General features: G+C 37.7%; 1 protein-coding gene and 1 pseudogene across 5 annotated transcripts; both read left to right on the top strand.

Moving 5' to 3' along the window:
* Positions 1-1,329: 1,329 nt before the first annotated feature.
* Positions 1,330-27,156, top strand: DDHD2 (DDHD domain containing 2). 5 transcript variants are annotated; one of them, XM_019440751.2, is made up of 19 exons: positions 1,330-1,980; positions 2,249-2,351; positions 3,393-3,461; positions 4,383-4,573; positions 5,131-5,220; positions 5,773-5,893; positions 8,053-8,142; positions 9,086-9,221; positions 11,724-11,932; positions 12,212-12,279; positions 13,119-13,241; positions 14,335-14,430; positions 15,469-15,597; positions 15,709-15,864; positions 16,342-16,444; positions 16,583-16,753; positions 17,445-17,604; positions 24,424-24,531; positions 24,994-27,156. In XM_019440751.2, the coding sequence occupies exons 1-18, from the start codon at positions 1,345-1,347 to the stop codon at positions 24,503-24,505; spliced, it is 2,733 nt and encodes a 910-aa protein (XP_019296296.2). In that variant the 5' UTR covers positions 1,330-1,344; the 3' UTR covers positions 24,506-24,531; positions 24,994-27,156. The 5 variants fall into 5 exon arrangements, with proteins under 5 accessions (XP_019296296.2, XP_019296297.2, XP_019296295.1 ...); XM_019440750.2 differs by having other exon boundaries at positions 1,710-1,980; positions 3,234-3,461; positions 24,990-27,156; XM_019440749.2 differs by having other exon boundaries at positions 1,711-1,980; positions 3,234-3,461.
* Positions 9,592-9,739, top strand: LOC128776846 (U2 spliceosomal RNA; annotated as a pseudogene).
* Positions 27,157-27,297: the final 141 nt, after the last annotated feature.

The raw sequence follows: 27,297 nt of genomic DNA, 5'->3' as shown, positions 1-27,297 counted from the left end.
TTTTAGTGTAGCATTAAAAAGAATAGCCACAATTATCTGAAGAGGCTATTAAAATACTTCCTCCTTCTCCAGCTACAGCATAGTTGAGGGAGGCTGGGTTTTCTTCACATACATCAACCAAAACTAAAGTTTTAACAGTTTGAATGCAGAAACAAATATGAGAATCCAACAGTTTTCTATTAAACTAGACATTAAAGAAATTTACAAAACTGTAAAGCAATGTCATTCTTTTCTCTGATTTTCCTTTCATTTTGGAAACTAGTTATTTTTCCATAAAAAATTTACAAGAAATAGGCTTTTAATGTTATTTTAAATGAATTAGTAAATATTTAAATTTGTTTTAATTTCTAGTAAACAGTGATATATATAACTTACATAAACAGTATCCTATAGGATTCTCAATAATTACAGGGCAGAGTTCTTGAGACCAAAACAAAATTGTGAACAGCTCGTATAGAGGATATGGAGATTTAGAGATGATCTAAATTCAAGTTCTAGTTTTGTCAGTTAACTGATTTTAGGTAAGTTACTTAGGTGGAGACTCTGAAGATAGATACTGTGTTTATAATTTTGACTCCATCACTTGCTGGTAGTATGACTTTGGGGAAGTCATTTTACCTCTGCAAATAGGGATAACCATAGTCTGTACTTCATCAAGTTGCCAGGAGGACTAAATGGGATTACACCTGTAAGATGCTTACAAGTCTACCTAGAATGTAATAAGAGATTAGCAAATGCCAGCTATTAGTCTATGATATTAGCTAATCGTCTGACAAGATCCTAGAGAATGGGACAGTTCTGGCATTCCTCACCCTCTTCCTGCAGAGCAGAAGCTATTTAGGTGTTATAAATTTTAGAAGGTATAAGTAAACTTGTGGATATCTGTGTGTGGCTATTGACCTGTAAGAGAATTAAAGTGTTGTAAGTTTTTTCTCGGTTCTGAAGAAATAAAACTAAACATTCCCTGAACCCCTTGCCCTATAATCTAGATAGAAAACAGGCAAGTATCCTACAGAATACCCAAAGGAGCCAACGTCTTCCATAAAACTAAATACTCAGGAGAGCAGGGCAGGGCCATTAGCTTCATGACTGTGGGAAATTCGTTTAAACTTTTCACCTCAATTATGTCATCTTGTTTTGACAAAAATATCTCGTTTCCAACCTCTCATGCAGCTTTTAAATCCGGTGAAGCTCACCTCTGCATTTTTTTTTTTTTTCTTTTTGGCAGCCTTGAAATCCTAATAAAACAGAACGAGGAGGGGGAAAGCCCCAGAGATAACCCTTTTGTCTTTGCAAATGCCAATGGTATCCATTCTCCTGTGCACCCAGGAGTCTGGGTGGACGATGCCGCTGCCAGCGCCCTACCGTTCTATTGCGTCTCCCTCGGGTTCCCGGCACCATTCCCGGCCCTTTAGTGCGGTCCGACATAGTACCGGAGTCAGCGGGCCTCTTTTCCCATTTAATCTACCAAGTGAGGAGGATGGGCTGATTAATCCCGAAGAAGCTTTGTCTTTCCCTGAAACTCAAAATGCTCCCTTAACCTGTCATCCTCCATCCCTGCCTTTCAAAGACTTCCGACCTCAGCCAGAGACTCCGCGCGCCGGCTCAGAGGGCAAGGCACGCCCCACGCACCGCCCGTGCGCTCGGCGCTCCGGCTCCCTGCCCGCAGGAAGGAGCCACATCTCGCGCGATTCCTTCCACTTCTCGCGACACTTCCTGCCAGTCCCCTGCTGCCTTCCTCGCCCCACCCATCGCTTCCACGCCGCGGTCCCGGCCACCTCACCTTTGCTCTTAGTAGCTTGGCTTGCCGCTCACCCGCTGGGAGCGCAGTGGAGACCGGTGTTGGGCACGAGCCTGGCGGGGCCGCAGGCTCCGCCCTGCTCCGCCCCGCCCCGCCCGGGCTCAGGGGAAAGGCCGCCGCGGGGACATGTGCCCCCCTCAGCGAGGACAGGAGAGTGTGAAAGGCAGCGGGGCAGCCAGGTGAGCCCGCGACGGCTTGCTGGGGTGGGCGCTGGGCTGAGGGAGGCCCCACTGGGGTGCGGGTTGGAGGCACTGCGGGATGGAGGTGCCGGGGGCGGAGTCGGACGCGATGCCTGAGGCAGGGAAAGGGGGTGCTGGGAGTACCAGCCCGGGGGTGGGTGACCTCGGTCCTTAGGAAAGCGGTCAGGGCCCCCTTTGTATCGACTGCGCCCTGTAAGGCACTGAGAAATTACCTTGTTTCTATTGGTGGTTCCGCTCCTCTCTGCAGGGCTGGAAGCGGGAGGAGGCAGGTCCCCGAGCTCTGAGGTCCCAGATCCGGGCTGCAGAAGGCCCAGGGTCGTGGGGAGAAGGGACACGCCAAGGTGGCCGAGGTAAGTTGGCGCTAGGAAAAAAAGATCAAAGTGGCCGATAGCCTCGAGAGCGTTCGCTCTGAGCGAAGCCGGGTGTTTGCCATCCCGCTGCGCTCGGTGCCGAGAGACCAATAACGTTGCTCACTCTCCGCAGAGCTTGAGTACTCTTTGATGTGTGCGCTGTTCTTTAACGAGTGGTCTGAGTGTTGACGGGGTAGGACCACGTAGGCCAGAGTCGCCTCTGAGGGAAGGAGGCTTTTGAGGTCGCTTGTTACTTTTCACCTGAGCCTTGGCAGGTGTGAGTGGGTGCGCTCTTGCGCGCAGTGGCTCAAACGGGGGTTCGTGTTTTCGGAATTTGTGCCCTAGTCCCCGGTTAAGCACATTTCAAAGATCAATAAAAGGTAACAGGTTCTTAAGTGAATAGTTTTATTTTCAGTATTTTAAGATTCCGGTAATCATGTCAATGTATAATGATAGGGGTCTGGAGCCCTAAAATCCAGGTGTTACTAAGACAGTTGGAGTCAATTTTTTGTCTTTATCAATAGACTTAGATTGAAATTGGGATCAGATGCTTTGTTGCCGTCAAGTTTTTGACCATGTGTTTCTTCTGATTCTGGGTTTGTCTTCTAATTTATTGTCTGATTAAAACCATGTAGTGTTCTGAGAGGATTGGGAGATCAGTGTAAAGCGGTTGGTCTGACTATAAGAAACATTGTGTTTAAAGCTCCCTCTCAAATCCAGCTCTTAATTTAGAACTTATTTCTATTTTCAGTTTAGATTTAGATTTTTTTTAGACGTGGTTCCTTAAAAATGACCAGGTATGTGTGTGAGAGAGAGCAATTTCAGTGTTAATAGAAGGAAAATAACTTTTTCCCGATAGTTTTCTTTCATCTTGTCTTTTAGAGAGCGAAATGTCATCAGTGGGGTCACACCAGGAACAATTGTCCCAGTCAGATCCATCCCCATCACCAAACTCATGTAGTTCCTTTGAGCTACTAGACATGGATGCTGGCAGTTTGTATGAACCAGTTTCTCCTCATTGGTTCTATTGTAAAATAATAGATTCTAAGGAGACATGGATTCCTTTTAACTCTGAGGATTCACAGCAGCTGGAAGACGCCTATGGTTCTGGTAGGATGAAAATGATGATTTGTATTAGATAAAGACATACTATTTCTCTCAGTCTGATGTAATAGTTCTTATATTGAGCACTATTAAAAAAAATAAGTTTTAGATTTTTTTCTGGTTGTCTCGATAGCATTTTAAAATACTTAAGAATTTGGTCTGTATTTGAAAACAGTACTTACAATTTTTGCATAGTTATCTACTATTTCTTATGTTCTAGCTTATGTTTCAGTTTTTGTTTATGAAGAGTGGGGGATGTCACATTGCAAGAGAATGAATTAACTGTCACTTATTTTTTCTTCTTTTATGAAACAAGAATGACGCTAGTAACCACTTTTACATCATGATGGTCATGGTCATTAATTTACCTTTTGGTCCCTCAAGCAAAAAATTCATAAAAAAGCCTTATATACTTTTTTTTTTTTTTTTAATGAAACACTGTTCTCTCTCCTCAGAAAAAGAACAAAACAGTGTTGGGTATTATTTTTTTCATGTATCATTGAAACCAGGAATGGTTTTGATGGTTTATAAAGTAGTAAAAAAATATTATTTCCATTTTGTTTAATGTTAATTTTTTTTTAATGTTTTATTTTTGATAGAGAGAGAGAGAGAGATAGAGTACAAGCGAGGGAGAGGCAGAGAGAGAGAGGGAGACACAGAATCTGCAAAGCAGGCTCCAGGCTCTGAGCTGTCAGTACAGAGCCTGACATGGGGCTCGAACTCATGAACCATGAGATCATGACCTGAGCCAAAGTCGGATGCTCAACAGACTGAGTCACACAGGTGCCCCCATTTTATTTAATGTTTAGCCAGGTAGAAACAAAATTTGTATGTTTCATAACATTATTTAGAATATAACTCAGAATTGTATTTTGGGAGGTTTATTTTAATATATCTACTTCTTTTCCCTTTTCCAATCCTTGATAGGAAAAGATTGCAATGGCAGAGTTGTCCCCACCGATGGGGGCAGATATGATGTGCATTTGGGGGAGAGGATGCGGTACGCTGTATACTGGGATGAGCTAGCATCAGAAGTGAGACGATGTACCTGGTTTTACAAGGGAGACAAAGATAATAAGTATGTTCCCTACTCTGAGAGCTTCAGCCAAGTATTAGAGGTATTCCCCTGACCCCATTTCACTTTTTTCCTTCTCTCATTTAATAATCTTTTCCTGTGACTCATTTTAATGAAATTTCCAGAAAGAGTTTGGTTGTATCCAGATTACATGTATAGCATTTCTTTTTGCAAATTAGTTTCAAGATAAAGTTATGCCTTTATGCCTGTTTTGTCTTTAAATTAAATTTTTTTTCCCCTAATGGTGATCATTGTTCATATTTAAACTATGACCACAGGATTGGTCATTTTTGCCTTTTATTTTTCTGGCTCTGGAAACAGTCTGGAATTTGCTTTCTTTAAGTTGGAGTAGACATTAATATTATTGAAAGAAGTATATCAAAATGTTAACAATGATTTTATCTAGTTTAGATGATAAAATCAGTAATTTTATTCTATACTATTATCTGTTGCAATTTTGAAAGATTTTTCAAATAATTTGATAAATTGGAGTTGGATATTCTTATGTAGTGATTTATCTAGCGGTATTCTTGTAAAAAAAAGTTTAATTTTAATAGAAAAGCTATTAGAGAAATCTAATGAAAGGTGTTTTCTTTTAAGGAAACATACATGCTTGCTGTAACTCTGGATGAATGGAAAAAGAAACTGGAGTCTCCTAACAGAGAAATTATTATATTACACAATCCAAAGGTGAAGCAAATGAAACCTTTCTTTCATGTGGGATTAAAGGTTAATTGCATTAGTAAGGAGAACTTAATTGGTTTCTTTTTCATAGGGATTCTACTTAGGCTAACCTATGGACATTTTTATATAGCATTCACAATTATGAATCTTAAAACTTGTAGCCACTGCCATCATTTTTTTACCTCATTCAGCTTATACAAAAGAATTTTCTTAGTGAAAATTATGCCACTGTAGATTAAGAATATCACACATGTGAGCATATCTTACATGTGTAGGGTATTATTGAAAGATCTGTTAGTCTGATGTATTTTTTTCTTTTTTGGCTTTATTGAGGTGTAATTGACAAAATTATAAGGTATTTAATGCGTAACACATTGGCCTATAATTTCAGGGTTCTCATTTCAGGCTACTGGAGTTGCATGTCAAAACTGTAGTTGAGATTTGACTATGTATTATGTTTTGAAAGACATGTTCCTGTCCTTCACAAAGAGGGATAAATAGAGATGTCTATAATGTACAATATATCTGCTATATATGCTTTGATCTTTTCTGTTTAAGCTTATGGTGCATTACCAGCCAGTTGCAGGGTCTGATGAATGGGGTTCAACACCCACTGAACAGGGTCGACCAAGAACAGTGAAGAGAGGGGTTGAGAACATCTCTGTTGACATTCATTGTGGTAATGTTAAGCATTTATTTCTTTTCTTCTTTTTCTTTTTTTTTTTTTTTTTAAAGTCTATTTTGTGAGAGAGAAGGGGAGAGGCAGAAAGAGGGAGAGAGAGAATTCCAAGCAGGCTCTGTACTGTCAGCGTGGAGCCTGATGTGGGGCTTGAACTCATTAACCTGAGCTGAAACCAAGAGCGGGAAGCTCAACTGACTAACCCACCCGGTTTTTTTCTTCTGATACACTCATTTATTACTTAAATTGTGACCTTTTCCTGTGGATTTGGATTACCTCAAAACTTAAAAATGATTTAATCATATGGTCTTACGAGTTGAGATCCGCATTGCTTCATGTACTAAGAATCTTAATAGATCTAAATGTCTGTTTTAAAGTTGCTGAGTATATATTGTGGGATGGGTAAAATTTGGCAGTATTAATTAGGAAGTCACGAGGTACAAATGAACTGATTTAGTCCTAATTCTAAAAAGTGTGATTCCACCTGTTTGATTAGAAACTTATTTCTAGGAGCACCTCAGTGGCTCAGTTGGTTAAGTGTCTGACTCTTCATCTTGGTTCAGGTCATGATCTCATGGTTCATGGGATTGTGCCCCACATCAGGCTCCTCACTGACGGCTTGGAGCCTACCTGGGATTCTCTCTCTCCCTCTATCTCTGCCTCTCCCTTGCTCATGCTTTCTCAAAATAAATAAATAAATAACTTAAAAAAAATGGCAATTTATTTCTGGTAATTCCTGTCCTTGAAGATTTTTAGCTAAGGAAAAGTATTTGTCAGTAGGACCTTGATGGTTATCCATTGCTGTCCTGCTAGGTCCATTTATGGTTGGTTTTATAATATATTTAACTGGATTATAAAATTCCTTTTATCTTGCAGAGAAGATGGTTTATCTTAGACTTACTATACTTACAACATTTTAGACTTACTATACTTACAACATTTTAGACTTACTATAATTTAAAAAAAAATTTTTTTTTTTAACGTTTATTTTTGAGACAGAGAGACAGAGCATGAATGGGGGAGGGTCAGAGAGAGGGAGACACAGAATCTGAAACAGACTCCAGGCTCTGAGCTGTCAGCACAGAGCCCGACGCGGGGCTTGAACTCACGGACCGCGAGATCATGACCTGAGCTGAAGTCGGCTGCTTAACCGATTGAGCCACCCAGGCGCCCCTAGACTTACTATAATTTAAAAAGATGAGTTTAGGGGCGCCTGGGCAGCTTGGTCGGTTAAGCGTCTGACTTCAGCTCAGGTCATGATCTCACGGTCCGTGAGTTCGAGCCCCGCGTCGGGCTCTGTGCTGACCGCTCAGAGCCTGCAGCCTGTTTCAGATTCTGTGTCTCCCTCTCTCTCTGCCCCTCCCCTGTTCATGCTCTGTCTCTCTCTGTCTCAAAAATAAATAAACGTTAAAAAAAATAATAATAAATAAATTTAAAAAAAGATGAGTTTAGTGGCACCTGGCTGGCACAGTTGGAGGAGCATGCGACTCTTGATGTTGGGGTCATGGGTTTGAGCCCCACATTGGGTGTAGAGATTACTTAAATAAAAACTTAAAAAAAATAAAAATAAAAAGATGAGTTTAAACATTTAGGGTTTATATACACATCACACATTGGAACAATTGATAAAAATGGAATATTAGATAAAAGTGTTCTACCAATGTTATATTGCCTGAATTTGATTACTGTGGTTATTTAAGAAAATATGTTTAGGAAATACACATTAAAGTATTTAAAGGGCTAAAGAGGTATGATGTATGCAATCTGATTATGCAACTGCTTCCAAATGATTCAGAAAAAAAATGTGTGTGTAACACATACACATAGAGAATAATAAAGCAAAAGTGATAAACGTTGAAGTGTTGAATTTGTAAAAAGCACAGGGAAGTGTCTATACTATTCTTTCACGTTTTCTGTAAGATTGTAGTTATTTCAAAATAAAAAGTTTAAAAAAGACTGAAAAGTTTTTTCACAGACTTATGTCAAGATAAATTAGAAACACAGTAAAATCCCTGTATTTTTACTAAGTAAGATATAGGACTGTTTTATGTCCTTTAAAGTGATCTGCTTATCTTTATAACCTATTCATTGTGAATGTTTGATTTTAAAATATAAGACCAGGTATCTAAAATAATTTGTCTTTTTAATTTCATTTGTAGGAGAACCTTTACAAATAGATCACTTGGTTTTTGTAGTCCATGGGATTGGACCAGCTTGTGATCTCCGCTTTCGAAGCATTGTACAGTGTGGTAGGTTTGCAGAGTGTATAAGATTAAATCATTTTAGGGGAATATTAGTCTGTACTCCCATGAGCTGAGATAAAGTGTCTTTTTAATCTTTTGTCTTACCTGCATAATAAGATTTGGATAGCTAAAGACAGGTGGCAAGGTGGTAAATCTTCTTAACTTAGACCTAAAGTACTAGTAAATTCCCTAGGCTAATAGTTATATTCTTAACTAATAATTCTTGAATGAACAGGCCTTTAATTCTTATAAAATTATTTTATGATGTGATGGTCCTCTATTCCAAATTTAAAGGGAACCAAAAAATGATACAGTTTAAATGGATAACAGAACCTTTAATCATTGTGTAATTTATAGTGTGATAAAGCTCTTGATGTTCTACTTGGAATATTTAGGTCGTTAGTATAACTTGATTTTGAAAGGTAGTGTCTCTAAAACTTAACAGTATATATTCAAGAGTCTAATTGTCCCAATTTGGGAATCTTATCCTACTGGCTAATGCTTCTAAGCATAAACGTTCTGGAAAGTTAAGATTGATGTAGTATGAATTTCAAATAGTGTATATATTTTTTTAATTTAAAATATTGGATTGTGGTTGTTTATAAGAACCACAAAGTTAGAATAGGAATGTAACTGCAAGGCCAATTGAAATAATCATTTTTTTCTCTTTTATTAAAAAAGTAAAACAGTCCCCATGACATAATAGAAATTTTGAAGTTAGCTTTTCTTTAGATAAAATGTTTTATATGGTAAAATAAAGTTCTGTGTTAAGGGAATAGCTCTTCCTATATGCACTGATAATATTCACTGAATACCACTTGCTCTTTGTGACTCAGGTAAATATGTGTTCTAAGCAAATGAAGATAGAATATTATTACATGATCTGTTGTATCCTAATTCTATAAATTGATTGCTTCCCTGGTGATGCATAAGTTCATTTCTTTTTCAGTTAACGATTTTCGCAGTGTTTCCTTAAACCTACTACAGACACATTTTAAGAAAGCCCAAGAAAATCAGCAGATTGGGAGGGTAGAATTTCTTCCAGTGAACTGGCATAGTCCTTTGCATTCTACTGGTGTGGATGTGTGAGTAATACCTTTCATATTTGAGTTGTTAACTATGATTGTAATATGTTTTCTGATTATTGATACCGTTGGTATGTTTCTGCTTATAGCTGATTGTATAAAAATTTTTTCAGCAAATTTTGTGTGCTTCTGTGCCTTTTCTTAGAGAAACATTTTAAAATGTTGACCAATCCCATAGTTTATCCTGGTTAGGAGTAAAGAGCTGTGTGTATCTTCTAGTATGTTTTATTAGCTCATTACTGTTTACTATTACAGATATATTATTTCTTTAGCATTAAAAACAAACATTGCTTTCTTCCCATGGTATAAGCATTTCCTTCTTTGGATGTCAAAGCTAACCTACCTCAAGATTTATAAAGTATTTTATTGTATCGCTTCTCAGCCTTTTGGCTGAGATCGAGTGTAGTATCTGTTCTTATCAGCTTAATATAAAGTATTTTATTGTTCCTTTTGTGATCTTATTTAGATAACATTTGTCCACATTTGGGGGGAAAAAAAAAGGAAATCCCCAAACATTAAATTATTAGCATTTATTACTTGAAGTATAGTTGTACAACTTTATTTTTTATTTATTTTTTTGGTACAGCTTTTTAAAATTAAAGTTCATATTTATTTATTTTGAGAGAGAGAGCGAGCATGTGTGTAGGAGGGGCAGAGAGAGAGGGAGAGGGAGAGAATCCCAAGCAGGCTCTGCACCATCAGAACCATGAGAGCATGACCTGATGAGTCCAATGTCCAACCTACTCAGCCACCCAGGCTCAGTACCCTAATTAGTACAACTTTTAAGTGATGGCTGTTTTTCCTGATTTTGTTTTAGAGAAAGAGCACAAATGGGAGAGAGGGGAGCCCTCAGAGGGAAGCTCCATGAGCCCAGCATGGAACCCAAAGTGGGGCTCAATCCCATGACCCTGGGATCATGACCTGAGCTGAAATCAAGAGTCAGATGCTCAACTGACTGAGCCATCCAGGCGCTTCTTAAGTGATGGCTTTTTTTTTTTTTTAATGTTTTATTTATTTTTTTAAGCAAGAGCAAGCAAGAGAGGGGTAGAGAGAGGATCCAAAGTGGGCTCTGCGCTGACAGCAGTGAGCCCAGTGAGGAGCTTGAACTCATGAACTGAACTGCAAGATCATGACCTGAGCTGAGCCAAAGTTGGACTTTCAGCCAACTGAGCCTCCCAGGCATCCATTAAGTGATGGCTTTCTTAGGTCACAAGCCCAGTAGTTTTGTTTATAGATTTTATGGTAATGTCAGAAGGTTGCCTTATATTAAGTATATTCTAGAGAGCTATAGGCTCTCCAAAAAGAAGTGTGTTCATAATATAGTTCTAGGATAGAACTGGCAAATGCTTCTCTGGAAGATAAAGGAAGTAGTTTTACTTCCATGTTGATCTTGGAAATGGCTTTCCTAATTTCTGCATCTCTCAGTTCTTAATTCTGTGTGATTTGAGCATATTGCATGTGCCCGATGTTGTATTATGTTGCTTTTACTAGGTATGGAGCTCATACTCCTATCTGAACTGATACTAAGAGGTTACTAAGGGCATATTGCCCTCTCTAAACTACAGAAACTGTTGAGTCTTTGAGGAATCTTTATGGGTATCTTGAGAAAGCTTTAACGAAGTTGATTTAGATAATAATGTCTGCATGGTTTTCCTTTGCAGGATGAGAGTTCTGTTTGCCTTCTTTCAGCTTTTGGAAATGATGCATTGAGAAAGGGAGCTGATCCATTTATCATTTGACTTGTGATCCAAAAACCTTAATGCTGAGAATTCTAGGAAAAGCCTCTGTATTATCTGTCTTTTAAAAAAACTTTTTTTATGGTAGAGAATTTTGTACAAAAAAGTAGCTTATATAATGAGTCTTCATGTACAGATTATGATTACCCAGCTCCAACAAGTCTCAACACATGGCCGATTCTGCTGTATCCATTATCTTCCTATCCCTGTCTACTGCCCATCCCTCCACCATGTTATTATTTTTTTTCCCATCATATTATTTTTGAACCAAATCTTAAGATATTACATCATTTCATTTGTAAATGTTTGTATGTCTGAAAGGACTTTTAAAAATATATTAACCATAACACCATTATCACACCTAAAAAATTCTTAATATCAACAAATATACATATATGTATACATACACAAGCTCGCACACACAGATTTTAAGCGGATCTAAATAAGGTCCATAAGTTGCAATTCACTGATATGTCTTTTAAGTCTCTTTTGATCTCTTGGTTATCTTTCCATCTCTTATTTCTTTGTAATTTATGTATTGAAGAAACTAGGTTTGTCTTGTATAGGGTCTCACTCACTTTTGCTGATGAAATTCTTTTGGCTTAATTAAACCTGTCTCTGAGTCCTCTGTATTTACTATAAATTGATTGTCTGTTGTATTTTTAAATATCTAAGTCTAAACTTGAAGGCTAAGCTGGATAATAGCTTAGAGGGGCTTTTGGAATGTATTAGGTTTTTTGCTTAAAATATTTTTCTTTTTTTTCAGAGATCTGCAGCGAATAACTCTGCCCAGCATTAACCGCCTAAGGCACTTCACCAATGACACAATTCTGGATGTCTTCTTCTACAATAGCCCCACCTACTGTCAGACTATTGTGGACACAGTTGCTTCTGAAATGAACCGAATATATACACTTTTTCTGCAGAGGAACCCTGATTTCAAAGGCGGTGTATCCATTGCTGGTCATAGTTTAGGTAACAAATGAGTTTTCTGTGACCAGAAAGGACTATTATATATTAAGGATACCTGTTCTCTAAGTACAGTGTCTTTTATCAGTATCAGATTCAGAGGTCTAGAACTGGTCTTTGATGTACAATTTGGAAGGGGTTGGAAGGGTGGTGGTGGATTGGAAGGAAAGACTTCCTGCTTTATAGATTTTGCTACGTGGGTAATTGGCTTAATAATTTTTGTATAAAAGACAGCTATGTAGTGCCAATGCTTAGAAATTGTCCCTTCTTCTATTTTACTTATAGGTTCGCTTATATTGTTTGATATCCTAACAAATCAGAAAGATTCTTTGGGGGATATTGACAGTGAAAAGGTAATTTAGATGTACAGATAGATTCTCATATACTATTTCTTAGTATGGATCTTTAGATTTTAGACTTTTAGTTTTTTTGCTTAGTATAGTTTCATACCATAACGTTGATTTTACATTTATTTTAATTTTAATAGACTTGTAATTATCTCTGTCACTTTTGGATGATAGAAGCAAGATAGTAATACGCTCCCACAAATATTTGTCATATTCTAAAATAACTTTAGGTATTTTATTTTCCATTACAAATATTCACTTCTGTTCTATTAGAATTATAGAATCATTGAGCTGACGTGGAGTTTGTATGTGATGTGGAAATGAAGAATAAATTGGATGCAAACTGATATAATTTATAGAAATTCTGTCTGAAAGCAGTGGGAGGACTTGATGTTTAAACATCTTTTGTAAAACAAAGTCCTATGAACATTTATCTATAGTGTTAAATTAGTACTTAGCATATGCTATCTTGTGTATTTTCTCTTTTTATGTAAGTATTCTATTTATATTGTTGGACTATGAGTTCTTCCAGGACAGGGGTTTTGTCTTAGATTGTTTTATGTCTTAAACACTTGTTCCATAATAAGAGCTCAATAAATGTTGTATTAATGAAGTTGAAAATACTTTGATAATGATTCATGCGTTCATTTATTTAAAAACATTGTTTCAACTGAGGTTGCAAATTTAGAGATTAGCCACTTCTTAAATTTTATATAAATTACAATTTATTTAAAATTAAGTATATCTTTATGTGGAACTCTTATACATTTTTATTGGCAAATAGTAATAATAAAGGAAAATCTAAATAAATTCAGAGAATGTGAGCTTTACTATTTAATTTTTAGGATGCACCAAATATTGTCATGGATCAAGGAGACACACTGACACTAGAGGAAGATTTGGAGAAACTTCAACTCTCTGAATTCTTTAGTATCTTTGAGAAGGAGAAAGTAGATAAGGAAGCGCTGGTAAAAATAATCTTTTAAAACTTTATGCTGTACCATTTTTAGTATTTTTATTGCTTATCTTCATCTTACCACTTACTAAGAGCCTGCCCTTTGGAATCATTTTAGTCATAAATACTTTGTTATCATTAGTGATGTCCTTTAGCTTGTTTATGTGTTTTTTTTATCATATAAAGTGATCTTGCTTTGTGGAAGTGCAAGGTTCAGAGGAGCCATGTCGACAAACATAGTGGCAGAGCAAGGACTAAAAAGCAACACAGCTCGGATAATGTGAACATGAGTTAGAATAAATGACCGCTAACTATTCTGACTCTTAGTTTCTTTTTCACCTTCAAGAGCTCTACTGCTGATATTTGCTTTTTATTTGTTTTTGTTTTTTGCCACTTTTTTGGTGCTTTTTCGGGTTTGCAATACATTCTTTCATTTAGTAGATATTTAGTGAATGCTTAATATGATCAGGCTTACTATACCAACTACTAGAGATAGAGTGGTCAGTAAGACAGATATGGTCTCTCATATCACTATGTTTATAGTTTAGCGGGGAAGACACATATTAAATGCTATATTACAATTATGGTAAGTTCTGAGTAGGAAAAGCATACAGTGGTATTTAAGAACTAACCTAGTCTGGGAGGGTGAAGGAAGCCTTAACCTCCTCAGATAAGCAGCACTGAAGCTGAGATACTGATTGTTCATCTGTTTCATGTTCCACATTTGCTGTATGTTCTTACTGCTTGTGTCCATGAGTAGGGATATAGTATTTCTCAGGAATGTGACATCTGAGTCTGCATGGAAATCAAAGAGTGTTTTGTGTCATGCATTATCTACTCACTTCTGTAGGTTTGTTTGTTTTTTTTTTTTTTTGTACTAATGTCATCTATATTACTATAGCATTGATACCTTTTATTTTTCTCTAGGCTTTTATGAATAAAATACTCTCTTCTTAAAATTCTTAATGATGTTATACCACTAGGGACCCTAGTAATATAAAGCAAAGAACAAGAATGATTAGGTCTTACTCCTCTCAGAGAATGGGACATGTAATTTATTTTATTTTGCCTAGAAATAAGAAGGATATTTGATTTTCTATATCTAGGCTTTATGTACCGACAAAGATCTTCAGGAAATGGGAATTCCCCTAGGACCAAGAAAGAAGATATTAAACTACGTTAGGACCAGAAAAAAATCAACGGTATGTTTAATATAGCTTGTAGGATTAAACAGTTTTTGACATCCTTGTATCCTTATGCTTTGTGAGGTGTTTAGGCAGCTAAGAAATTTTGTTAACTGATCTTCGGCTTTCTTTTTAGATATTAAACACATTTTTTATATTGACATCCTTAAAAAATATTATTAGCTTCAGAAATCTTATCTTCCCTGGAGTCTTCTCACCATTCCGTTTTTTTCCTTTCATAACCTTTTTATTGAAATACAATTCACATCACCTACCATAAAATTCACCCTTTTAAAGTATATAATTTAGCCATTTTTAGTGTATTCACAGAGTTGTGTAACCATTACCACTATCTAATTTGAGAACATTTCCATCACCCTAGAAAGAAACCCTTTTACCCATTAGCAGTCACTCCCCATTCCTTCCTCCTGTGAATCACTGGCCTTTCTGTTGTTATGGATTTTGTTATTCTGGATATTTCATATAAATGGAATCATAGTATGAGGCTTTTTGTGGCTGGCTTCTTTCACTTTAGCATAATGAACTTGAGGTTTATCCACGTTGTAATAGTACTTCTTCTACGTTCAGTTTTTTTGGCCACTGAATTCCTTTCCATATCTTAGTTGTCTTTCAACTTTGTGGCAGGCTGTTCAGTTCTTTCTTAAGGCCCAGTTCTTGGCCCAGCATCTGCATAAATTTCTATACTCATAGAGACATTTTGCTTCCATTAAAAGGGCATTGCACTTGATTGAACTCCTTAGCAACCCTCAGCATTCTTTTTCATCATGCTGTGCTGTTGTTTTCTCTCCTAATGGTTGCCTGAAGTTTCAACTGCTGACCAAATGGCTGTGTACAGCTTTTACCATTTTAGAGCATGTATGGATGTTAGTTCATTATTTACGACAATTTTTGTTTTCATCAGCTTTATCTTGTTTTTTTGAGGACTCTTCCTAAAATTCAGAACACTCGTAAGCATCCTTTCAAACCAATAAAAAAACTGTATAAACCTTTGGATATTTTTACTGCATAGCTTCACGGCATTGTATTATTCTTTAGGGTATTAATAGACCAATCCTGCAGCCAGCTTCAGGGGTGAATATATCTAACATCCCCAAAGAACTGGAGTTTTGCAATAAAACAGACTCTACTGGAAATGGTGACTATCTGGATGTTGGCATTGGGCAGGTAACAATTTTAATTAATTCTGTTTGGTTATTTTATTGCCTGCCATTGGTATGGTAGGAACAATTGTCACTTCTGTTAACAATGAGAGATATTTTTATATCCTCTTTCCAGGTGTCTGTAAAATACCCCCGGCTCATCTATAAACCAGAAATATTTTTTGCCTTTGGCTCGCCCATTGGAATGTTCCTTACCGTCCGAGGACTAAAAAGAATTGATCCCAACTATAAATTTCCAACATGCAAAGGTTTCTTCAATATTTATCACCCTGTAAGCATTGGACATGTTTTCACCTGAATATTAGGGCTCATTGGTAAAGAGCACATAATTTTCTGTTTCTTTCTTTTTTTTTTTTTTTAATGGTTATTTCTTGATTTTGAGAGGGGGGAGGGGCAGAGCTAGGGAGAGTGAGAATCCCAAGTAGGTTCCATGCTGTCAGTGTGAGCCCAATTCAGGGCTCAATCCCATGAACCACAAGATCTGAGCTGAAAATAAGAGTCTGATGCTTAACCCACTGAGCCACTCACGTGCCCCAAGAGCATATAATTTTCTGTTGTGTTGATTTGCTTTTTTTCTATATTATTTTGTGGTAATGAGACAGCTTATAATCGTTTGAATCTGAAAGTGATGAGGCAAAATAACTTTTTTTTTAATGAGCTTATAGTTATTCTTGCCTGATAGTTCCTAAGACTTTCTGAGTTTCTTCAGCAGAGGTATATATGTAGCTGTTATTTTTTTTCTATGTAGTTTGATCCTGTGGCCTATAGGATTGAACCGATGGTGGTCCCAGGAGTGGAATTTGAGCCAATGCTGATCCCACACCATAAAGGCAGGAAGCGGATGCACTTAGGTAAGTCTGAGTTCAGAACTTGTAATTCTAGACGGTCTGGTCAGTGCAGACTGACTGGATCTCATTCACTTTATTTAACTGTGTTGGACCCTAAACTCTTTGTAAACCATGTAATGTTGTTATTCATGTATGTTTCAGAACTGAGAGAGGGCTTGACCAGGATGAGTATGGACCTTAAGAACAACTTGTTAGGTTCACTGCGGATGGCCTGGAAGTCTTTCACCAGAGCTCCATACCCTGCCTTACAAGCTTCAGAAACTACAGAAGAAGCTGAAGCAGAATCGGAATCGAGTTCAGAGAAGCTAAGTGGTCAGTGACACTGTACACTTTGATTTCCTACATCACATCAGATAAGAGTAACTCCATGATGTGTAATTCTTATTCTCCCAGGAGTTCTTACTTACCCGTTTTTCCCTTTTTATTGTATAGGACCAATATTATGAGTCCTAATGGGCTTTCAGCTCTGCTAGTCTTTTCTATTATCAAATAGCCACGAATTATGGAAAAACATTATTTGTGAGGAAAAATGTCAAGAGAAGCTAAGCACCTGGTCAAGAGGCGTTAAAAGACATTCCTCACTTGGGAATTCTGGATGTTAGACTCCTCTGTGAAGCTTTTTCAGGGGAATGTCTGTGTATTCATTAGTCCGTTTTATTTTCCTGGCTGGGCACTAGCTCATATATCTCCTCTTAATTTCACAGTTAACTTTGCATTCTTTTTGCTTTAATTTTCAACTGCCTAAAGATTTCTATAGGTACATTTATTTATAAACCAGATGCAAATGAATTCGCTATCAGAGGTACAGGAAAGAAAAAATGGGATTGGACAAAATCATTGTGACTTGAGAAGCTTTAAGGGGATTGAAAGGAAGAAGGTGCAGAGAACTTGCTGAACAGAGAGTAGCTCATCCCATTGTAAACTTAGCCATCTGAGGGGAAGTTAGGGTAATCTTGGGGGACTGGAAGCTTTTAGATGGTTATTGTGGTTCCTCCATGTCCAGATGTTAACACAGAAGAGGCCTCTGTGGCCGTTAAAGAAGTCCCACCCATCAATGTGGGAATGCTGAATGGAGGCCAACGCATTGACTATGTGCTACAAGAGAAGCCCATTGAAAGTTTTAATGAATATTTATTTGCTTTGCAAAGCCATCTATGCTACTGGTAAGTGTTGTTTGCTTTTGTTTCTGGGGTGTGGGTTTTTACTTATTTATTTTTTTGGTCTGATTGTTTTACAGATATTTGATAGATACAGAAAAGAGAGGATAGGCTAGTGTACATTTGGAATTAGAGTGATTTCTCATTTAGGTAATTACAAAATAACAATCATGTCATTTAAAGAAATCTGATTTATTTATTTTTTTTTTTTTTAATTTTTTTTTTTTTCAACATTTATTTATTTTTGGGACAGAGAGAGACAGAGCATGAACGGGGGAGGGGCAGAGAGAGAGGGAGACACAGAATCGGAAACAGGCTCCAGGCTCCGAGCGTCAGCCCAGAGCCTGACGCGGGGCTCGAACTCACGGACCGCGAGATCGTGACCTGGCTGAAGTTGGACGCCCAACCGACTGCACCACCCAGGCGCCCCTAAAGAAATCTGATTTAAACACGTTTTATTTTGCTGTTTGATAGAGCATGGGCAGATGATGCCAGCAGCCATGAGTTCAGTTAGTTTAGTTTTTAAAACCACTTTTTTTTTTTTTAATGTTTATTTTTGAGACAGAGACAGAGCGTGAATGGGGGAGGGTCAGAGAGAGGGAGACACAGAATCTGAAGCAGGCTCCAGGCTCTGAGCTGTCAGCACAGAGCCTGATGTGGGGCTCGAGCTCATGGAGTGTGAGATCTGACCTGAGCCGAAGTCGGATGCTTAACCAACGAGCCACCCAGGCTCCCCTAAAACCGACGAGCCACCCAGGCTCCCCTAAAACCACTTTGGCTATTGGTAGGACAGGATGGGTATGTATGAATGCACTGGACAAATATGTTACTGTTGCTAAAAGTATTTTAAACCCATTTAAAAGTGTTTATAGTAGCTAGAACAGACTTTATTTTTTGTTTTGTTTTAATTTTTTAATTTTTAAAATGTTTCTATTTATTTTGAGAGAGAGAGATAGCAAGAGGGGGAGAGGCAGAGAGAGAGGGAGACAGAATCCTAAGCAGGTTGTGCGCTGTCAGGGCAGAGCCCGATGTGGGGCTCCAGCTCACGAACTGTGTGATCGTGACCTGAGCCGAAACCAAGAGTTGGACGCTTAACTGAGCTACCCAGACACCCCTTTAATGTTTAATCTTTTAATGTTTAAATATTTTTTCAAGATTTAGAGATATAATTGACACATTATACAAGTTTAAGATGTGCAATGTGATTTGATACATGTGCATATTGTGAAGTGGTTAACACAGTAGGATTAGATAACACCTCCATCACTGCACATAATTATATATTGTGCGTGTGTGTGTGTGATGAGAACATTTAAGATTTACTTTTAGTAACTTCCAGGTATACGGTACAGTGTTACTGACTATAGTACCTTGCTGTAATTAGATCCCCAGAACTTATTCAACAGAATTAATCATTATTAAATATAACTATCTGATGGATTGTAGAATGGATTAATGATGCTTTTTGAAATTCATCTATTAGAAAAGAACTTAATCATCAAATATTTGAAACTAAAGGAAAGTACAACTAGGAAAATAAGATGGGTAGGGGGTAAGAGTTCAAAAAATAATGCTTTAACGTCTTGAGAGGAATTTTTCTATTGAGTCCTGATAAAGGAGATTATTATTTGATGGAGTCAGTTTTATCTCTAGATAATAAGTACAGTAGAGGCCATGACATATAATCTAAGTGCAACTCAATAAAAGCAGTCCTGTAAGAGGCCAAAATAATGCTCTTAAGAATGATCTCTGCTGATGTGGCTTGATAGAAATCTGAAAAAGGGTTGCTTTCTTTTTAAATTATGGTTATTATATTTTTAAGTTTTTATTTAAATCCATTTAGTTACCATACAGTGTAATGTTAATTTCAGGTGTACAAGATAGTGATTCAGCACTTCATACGTCTACCTGGTGCTCATCACAAGTGCACTCCTTAATCCTCTCACCTATTTCATCCATCCCCCCACCCATCTCCCTTCTGGTAACCATCAGTTTGTTTTCTAGAGTTAAGAGTCTGTTTCTTGGTTTGCCTCTCTCTTTTTTTTTTTTTTTCCTATGCTCATTTGTTTTGTTTCTTAAATTCCACATATGAGTGAAATCATAGGTGTTTGTCTTTCTCTGATTTATTTCACTTAGCATAATACTCTCTAGCTCCATCCATGTTGTTGCAAATGGCAAGGTTTCATTCTTTCTTATAGCCGAGTAGTATCCATTTTGTATATATACTACCTCTTCTTTATCCATTCATCTATCAATGGGCTTGGGCTGTTTCCATATTTTGGCTATTGTAGGTAATGCTGCTATAAATATTGGGGTGTATATATCCCTTTGAATTACTGTTTTTGTATTCTTTGGGTTAAATACCTAGTAGTGCAATCACTGGATCATAGGGTGTTCTTTTTTTCTTCCTGTTTTTTAGTAATTTTACTGATTTTATTACTTTTACTAAGCCATTGTATCTTCCTCACACTCAGCGCAAAGAAATAAAACACTAGAAAGAAAAATACATCCTTGTTGTTATTCACAATAAAAAGCTCCTGGTTCATTTTATAGGACTGGGCATATTATGCAATAGGTAGCACTTAATGTCTCAAGTGGATCATTTTTTAATTTTTTTAAAAATTAATTTTTTTTTTTAATTTAGAGAGAGAGGAGAAAGAGAATATGAGAAGGGAAGGGGCAGATGGAGACAGAGAAAGAGAATCCCAAATAGGTTCCACACTGTTAGTGCAGAGCCCGACCTGGAACTCAAACCATGAATCATGAGATCATGACATGAGCTGAAATCAAGAGTCAGACGCTTAACTGACTGAGCCACCCACGCGCCCGTGTAATTATTTTTTTTAATGTTTATTTTTGAAAAAGAGACTGGGTGCAAATGGGGAGAGGGAGACAGAGGATCCAAAGCAGGCTCTGCACTGATAGCAGAGAGCCCAATGCAGGCGTCAAACTCACAAACCATGAGATTACTCATGACATGAGCCGAAAATAGATGCTTAAGCGACTGAGCCACCCAGGCACCCCCAAAGTACGATTTTGATTCTGACCCACTGAATAGAATTTCATGCGTAGTTGGTGACTGACTAACACCATGAGAGCTGTGATGTATTGAACCATTTCTGTCGTATCCCCAGATCTCACTAAATAAGAAAATACCCTATGCATGAAAAGATAACAATATGTCCATAAATTTTATCTATAGGCTCTTTTTTTAGTGTAAGGTGGGAAAGAGGGCCCTTTCTTGAGTACAGGGGTACAAGTAGTATGGTCTGTAAAGATTGCTGGATTGATATATGTCTGTTATAAGGAAAGTTAAGGTATACATCAAAACAACTGCCAGATTAACGTCCACAACCTGTCTCAATTCTTCAAATAATGGAGCAAGTTCCTTTTCTAGGTTGACTATTAGTCCTGTATTGGCATTGCTGCTGGTTGTGAAACCATCAAAAGTAAACAATTGACTTGAACCACCCAGTAGGTGTTACAGTAACAGATGATACTTTCACTTTTTGGAAGTCCAAGTTTGCTCCTTTGGTCTTTTGGAAGAGCAAAAGTAGTTAAGAAACCAGGTCTCAAAGCATGCTCTGGAGCATTATCATTGGCTACTTTAATAAAAGGCACTTCATCTTTATGTGACACAACAATAGCATGGAGCTCTTCAACAACCCTTTTTTGTATGGCTTCCTTCATTCTCCATGATGTGTATCAGTTTCTTTCCTTTTTATTGCCAAGTAGTAGTCTCTTGTATGAATGTACCCCAATTTGTTCATTTACCTGCTGGTGGACATTTGGGGTGTTTCCAGTTTTTGGCTATTATAGATAAAACTGTGAACATTCGTGTACAAGACTTTATATGGACATATTCTTTAGTTTCTCTTGGGAAAATACCTAGGAGTGGAATAATGGCTAGGTATCATAGGGTAAAAGTATTTTTAAAAGTGACTGCCAGGGGTGCCTGGGTGGCTCAGTCGATTAAGCGTTTGACTTTTGATCTCAGCTCAGGTCTTAATCTCAGGGTCATGAGTTCAAGCCCCGCATTGGGCTCTGCGCTGGGTGTGGAGCTGACTTAAAATAAAAAAGAAACTGCCAAACTTTTCCTGCCAGCATTTTCCATTCCCATCAGCAATGTTTGAGAGTTCCAATAGCTCCGTATCTTCAAGGGTACTCGGTATGATAACTTCATGATTTGTCTCTTAGCCTTTCTAAATGGGTTGTAATAGCACCTCACTATGGTTTTAATTTGCATTTCCCTAATGATGTTGAATATATTTTCATGTGATTGCCATCTGTACATCTTCTTTGGAGAACTATTTCAATCTTTTGTCCATTAAGGAAAATAGATTATCTTTTTAAGTTTCAGGAGTTCTTTCTCTATGCTAGTTACAAGTCCTTTTCAGATACATGTTTTTTTCTCAGAATGTGGTTTTTCATTTTTCCAGCAAAATGTTTTAAAGAGCAAAAGTTTTTGATTTTGATATAGTCCAATTTATTGACGTTTGTGACTTTTTAACATATTTAAGAAATCTTTGCCAAATCCAAAGTCATTAAGATATCACTTGTGTTCTAGAAGTTCTATCATTTTAGCTTTTATATTTCGGTCTGTGATCCATTTTGGTTGAGTTAATTTTTTAATATGGTCTGAGGTAAGAATTGAAGTTCACTGGTTTGCATGTAGCTATCCAGTTGTAGCAACATTTATTTATTCAGATGGAGACTGAATTACCTTGGTTCTAGGTTGTTCCGTTGATCCATTTGCTTGTCTTTATGCCAGTAAAACATTGTGTTGATTACTGTAGCTTCAAAATAAGTCTTGAAATCAGGTATTGTGAGTCACCCAACTTTACTCTTCTTTATTTTAGCTACTATAGGTCCTTTGCATTTCCACGTATGTTTTAAATTGAGCTTGTTAATTTCAAATAAAAAGCTTTCTGGGATTTTGTGATTGCATAATATCTGCAGATAAAATGACAGAATTAACATCTGAATGATATTGAGTCTTCAGATCCACAAACACAGTATCTCTTAGTGTATTTTGGTCTTTAATTTCCTTCAGCAATGTTCTGTAGTTTTCAATGTATGTATTTTGCACACTATAGTTTTTATTTTATTTTTAAACTTGGTTGCTTTTCTTTTCTTTCTTTTCTTTTTTTAAAGCCTGGAGCCTGCTTGAGATTCTCTCTTTCTGCTTCTCCCTCCGCCCGTCCCCTTCTTGTGCATGTGCTCTTTTTCTCTAACAAAAAAAACCCAAAAAAACAAAAAAAAATGTCTAGCAGTATGTCTGGTAATGTAAAAAAAAAAAAAAAAAATTTGTAGTAAATGGCCAAGAACTGTTCCCTTTTCACAGAGCTCATTCTTGGGACAGTATGGGAAGAGCCATCCAGTTGGTCATCTTAGTTTTGTTTTGTTTTGTTTTGTTTTTTACATTTTATTTATTTTGAGGGAGAAAATGTGAGCAGGAGAGGGGCACAGCGAGAGAGAGAATCCCAAGCAGGATCTGTGCCGTCAGCGACACGGGCTCTGTGCTGATAGCACAGGGTCTGCTTGGGATTCTCTCTCACCCCCTCTCTCTGCCCCTCTCCTGCTCATGCGCTCGCTCTCTCTCTCTCTCTCTTTCTCTCTCTCCACCCCCCCCTTCAAAATAAATAAACTTAAGAAAAAAGGTAACACTGGGGCGCCTGGGTGGCTCAGTTGGTTAAGTGCTTGACTTCAGCCCAGGTCATGATCTCAGGCTTATGATTTGGAGCCCCACATCGGGCTCTGTGCTGACAACTCAAAGTCTGGAGCCTGCTTCAGATTCTGTGTCTCCCTGTCTCTGCCCCTCCCCCGCTCATGCATGAGTGCACTCGCACTCTCTCTCTCTCTCTCTCTCAAAAATAAAAAGTAAAAAAAAAATTTTTTTTAAGGTAATACAATCACCTGGTTCAAAATTCAAGATATAAAAGGGTATAATAATGAAGTTTCCCTCCCACCGGGCTTCTTAACCACTAGTTCCCATCTTATGACAGTCAGTGTTATGAATTTCTCATGCATCTTCCAGATACTATTGTGTGTGTGTCCCAGCAATTGTTCGTATCCAGTTCATAAAGAAATTTGATTATATAAAATAACATCATGAAGGATTTTCTTAAGGATATATAGCTCAGGGACTCCTCGGTGGCTCAGTTGGTTGAGTGTGCAACTTTTGATTTTGGCTCAGGTCATGATCCCAGGGTCATAGGATCAAGCCCTGTGTCTGACTTTGTGCTGAGCATTTATTTTGAGAGAGAGAAAGAGCATGTGCGAGCAGGGGAGAGAAGAGAGAGGGAGAGAGAGAATGCCAAGCAAGCTCCATGCTTCACAGAGCTTGATGCGGCACTTGATCTCACGACCCTGGGATCATGACTTGAGCCGAAATCCAGAGTCGGATACTCAAACCGACTGAGTCACCCAGGCGCCCCAACTTATTTATAACTGGAAGTTAGTATGTCTTAATTCCCTTCACCTATTTGCCCACACGCATCTCCCTTCTGGCAGCCACATTTGTTCTCTGTGTTTAAGAGTCTGGTTTTTTGTTCATTTGTATTTTAGATTCCACATATAAGTGAAATCATATGGTATTTGTGTCTGGTTCACTTCACTTAGCAACCTCCAGGTCCATTCATATTGTTGCAAAAGGCAAGATTTCATTATTCTTTATGGCTGAGTAATATCCCACTGTAAAATGAACTTTTTATTGTAAAAAATAAACTTGCACAGTGGTTGTGTAAATGAGGTAGTATGTGTAAAGCATCTTTAAGTATGAACGTTAGCTGCTGCTTTTTACAATGTAAGTTTTTCTCTTTACAGGGAGTCTGAAGATACCGTATTGCTGGTCCTCAAAGAAATCTACCAAACCCAGGGCATCTTCCTTGATCAGCCTTTACAGTGAAAATCAACTATGTATGGCTACTTAACGTGAGTTTTTAAATGTCATGTATGCTGCATGGTTCCTACATATTAATGTGTTATGGGGAACAGTGTAGACTTGGGCTCTTTATAAATATACTTTTCTCTTGCCTGTCACCAAGATCTAGGTTATTATTCATTTTTAGAGGGACTCTGGTTAAAATTCCTGGGGGAAAAAGCACAATAGCCCACTTAGAGAAAGGTTAGTGTTCATTTACTTTGCTAGTGATTTGGTCCAATAACACTTAATCATTTTTAGGATCTAAACTCAGAATCTTAATAGCTCTGATCATCTGAGAGTTACCATGGCAGTAGTTAGAATTTTAATTATGAACAACACATCCTGAGATTTAAGTTACTCAGACTTTTAGATGTGTAACAAGAAAGTCCATGTATCAGGCTCTGGCATTCTGCCTGGCTGCCTTCCAGCTGTGACTGCATCGTGACCTCTTTCCACTCTTCCCTAGACAGACACTGAAGGATCCTTCCCCAGAAAATCTACCTGCTTGTTGCTGCCGTTTTCCTCTCAGCCACGTCATTTCCTGCATGTTACCTGCCACTTACCACTGGGGTCTTTGGAAGATAATCTTTTTTGGAAGTGAGTAGAAAAGCAAAGATGGACCATATTGCTTTTTACCACTGGCTTCGTATAAGCACTCGCCATTCTTCATAGTGGGGCGTGTTTGCATCTTTAATTCTTGGGTGACAGGTGCCATCCTTTATTTTTATTGCTTATTCCTTGAGAGAGTATAAAGTCTGTTTTGAGTTTATTTTGGCTTGGGTAGACATTTTTCTAGGAGGTTATTGCTTGTCTTTAGAAAATGCTCTAGTTTGGAAACAGGCTTGAGATTCAGAAGGCATTTTGGGGTACACATGTCTCATTGGTGTTCTCTGCACTTGAAGGCTAAGTGGGTGTGTAAAAGACTGTTGAGCAAATTCTTTTGAGTCCACTTTTCTTTCCTACAAGTACTTTGTGAAGGACCAAAATGTAGCTGGGAGAGAGTTATTGTTTATTCTCTACGGCTGACAGTTGATCAGAGGAATCACTGATGCTGTTCATTATTTTCACAGCTGTTGGAGCTGCTCTCAGAGTCTAAAGTGGATAGTTTAGTTCACATTAGGTGCATCTTTATAAAGCAAAGATGTTATATATCCTAGACCTGTCTTTTTATATCGTGCTTCAACTTAGGAGAGTTTAGATGAAATTTGACTTAGTTATTGGATAGTAGCTTCTTTCTTAAGTTGAGGGCAAAGTTATACAAGCCTTGACAGGCTGCTTTGGTTATAAATAAAAATCTTTCAGGAGTACATCTATGGTGAAATAGAATCTGTGACAGTCAACCACCATATCCACTTGGGTGAAGGTAGTACTGTGTGCTCTGTTTGAAAACATTTTGTAAACACCATTGCCTTCCTTGGTACCCATAATCCAGAAAATGTATTAGAAGCCTCATGGCACAGGCAGTGTTGGTTGGGCAGGTCGGTTTGGCTAGGGGGAAATGTTTCTTTTTCTGCAAGAAAAACCTACGCCTGTCGGGGCCAAGGAACAGCTATTGTAGTCATTGTCAGAACATGCAAAGTGAAAGGTACCTTGAAGATGATGGGTGCGAGTAGACTAACTTTTTCCAGGCATCTGCTCACCACTGTGCTGTTTTCTTTCTCATTGGTCAGTTTGTCTTTGCAGTTCTCTTTGTGATAGTCCTTTACACTCCATAGGCCTGTAACAATGGCACGGGCAGGCAAGCTGTGTTTTCGTTTTTTATAAAAAATGTTTTTTTGTAAACGTATCATGGTATCCAGTGCATTGGCATGTAACATTCACTTCAGCCATCCCTTCAACTGCAGTGGTCTTTATCCCTTTCCAGAGAGGAAAGGAAAAGGAAGTTAATCACTGTCACCTTAGAGATGGTAGAGGTGAGGTTGGGGTACAGGGTCAGTGCCTGGCCTTTTCTTGTCCATCTGCTTTACAGGCTAATGCTGACTTAGCCACTAAGAAATGTCAGATACATGGAACACTTTTCTATATAAACTGAGTTTGAAGTAAGGGTTACTGAGAATTAAGTAGCATTAATTATATTTTAGAGGGGAAGCTTTTGTCAAGTTGTCTTCAAATTTAAGTTTATTCTTCCTATTAGCAGAATAGAGCGTATTTAAGAGTAAACCAAAGGACAAGCAAGGAGGAGTTCCTGTAACCAAAGATGAACAGCATAACCCTGGGATAGCTAGATCAACCACTGCTGGGACTAAGAAATGGTTCTTTCCTGATGGGGAGGGGCAGGCAGCTGTACAAGAGCTTGATGTCTCGTCTCTCCACCTGTGGTAGCATCATGGTTGCATATCACATAGGATGATAGGCTTGATTTAAATCCTTTAGTTACATATTATTTGCACTACTTTGGTCGTATCATGTGCAGTGTCTTGACCAAGACTATTTTTCAACTGTAGAGTATCATTTTATACATGTTTCCTGCTACAGAATTTGTATTGCTTATTTCAGCAAGAGATTGTCTGCATGGAAGGATTAATAGTACTGATTAGCTTTCTAATATTTTGCACTTTTTGAAATGTTTGTTTTTTTACATGATTATATTTAAAAGTTTATGAAATACTGAAATAAAACCATATTGACCAGTTGCCTACTTTTACCTGGTTCATCCATTATACAGAAAGTTAACACAATAACCATTTTCTCCCCGTATATATTTTTACAGCAAATTAAAAAGATAATGTTTGAGCAAAGAACTAATGTTTAAGTTCTTTTCCGGGGACTGGTGT

This window comes from Panthera pardus, unplaced genomic scaffold, assembly GCF_024362965.1.
Source record: "Panthera pardus isolate Hobbes unplaced genomic scaffold, ASM2436296v1 HiC_scaffold_13, whole genome shotgun sequence".
NCBI classification, from domain to species: Eukaryota; Metazoa; Chordata; class Mammalia; order Carnivora; family Felidae; genus Panthera; species Panthera pardus.
Note: the sequence above shows the minus strand (reverse complement) of the source record. Positions and strands in the feature narration are given on the sequence as shown.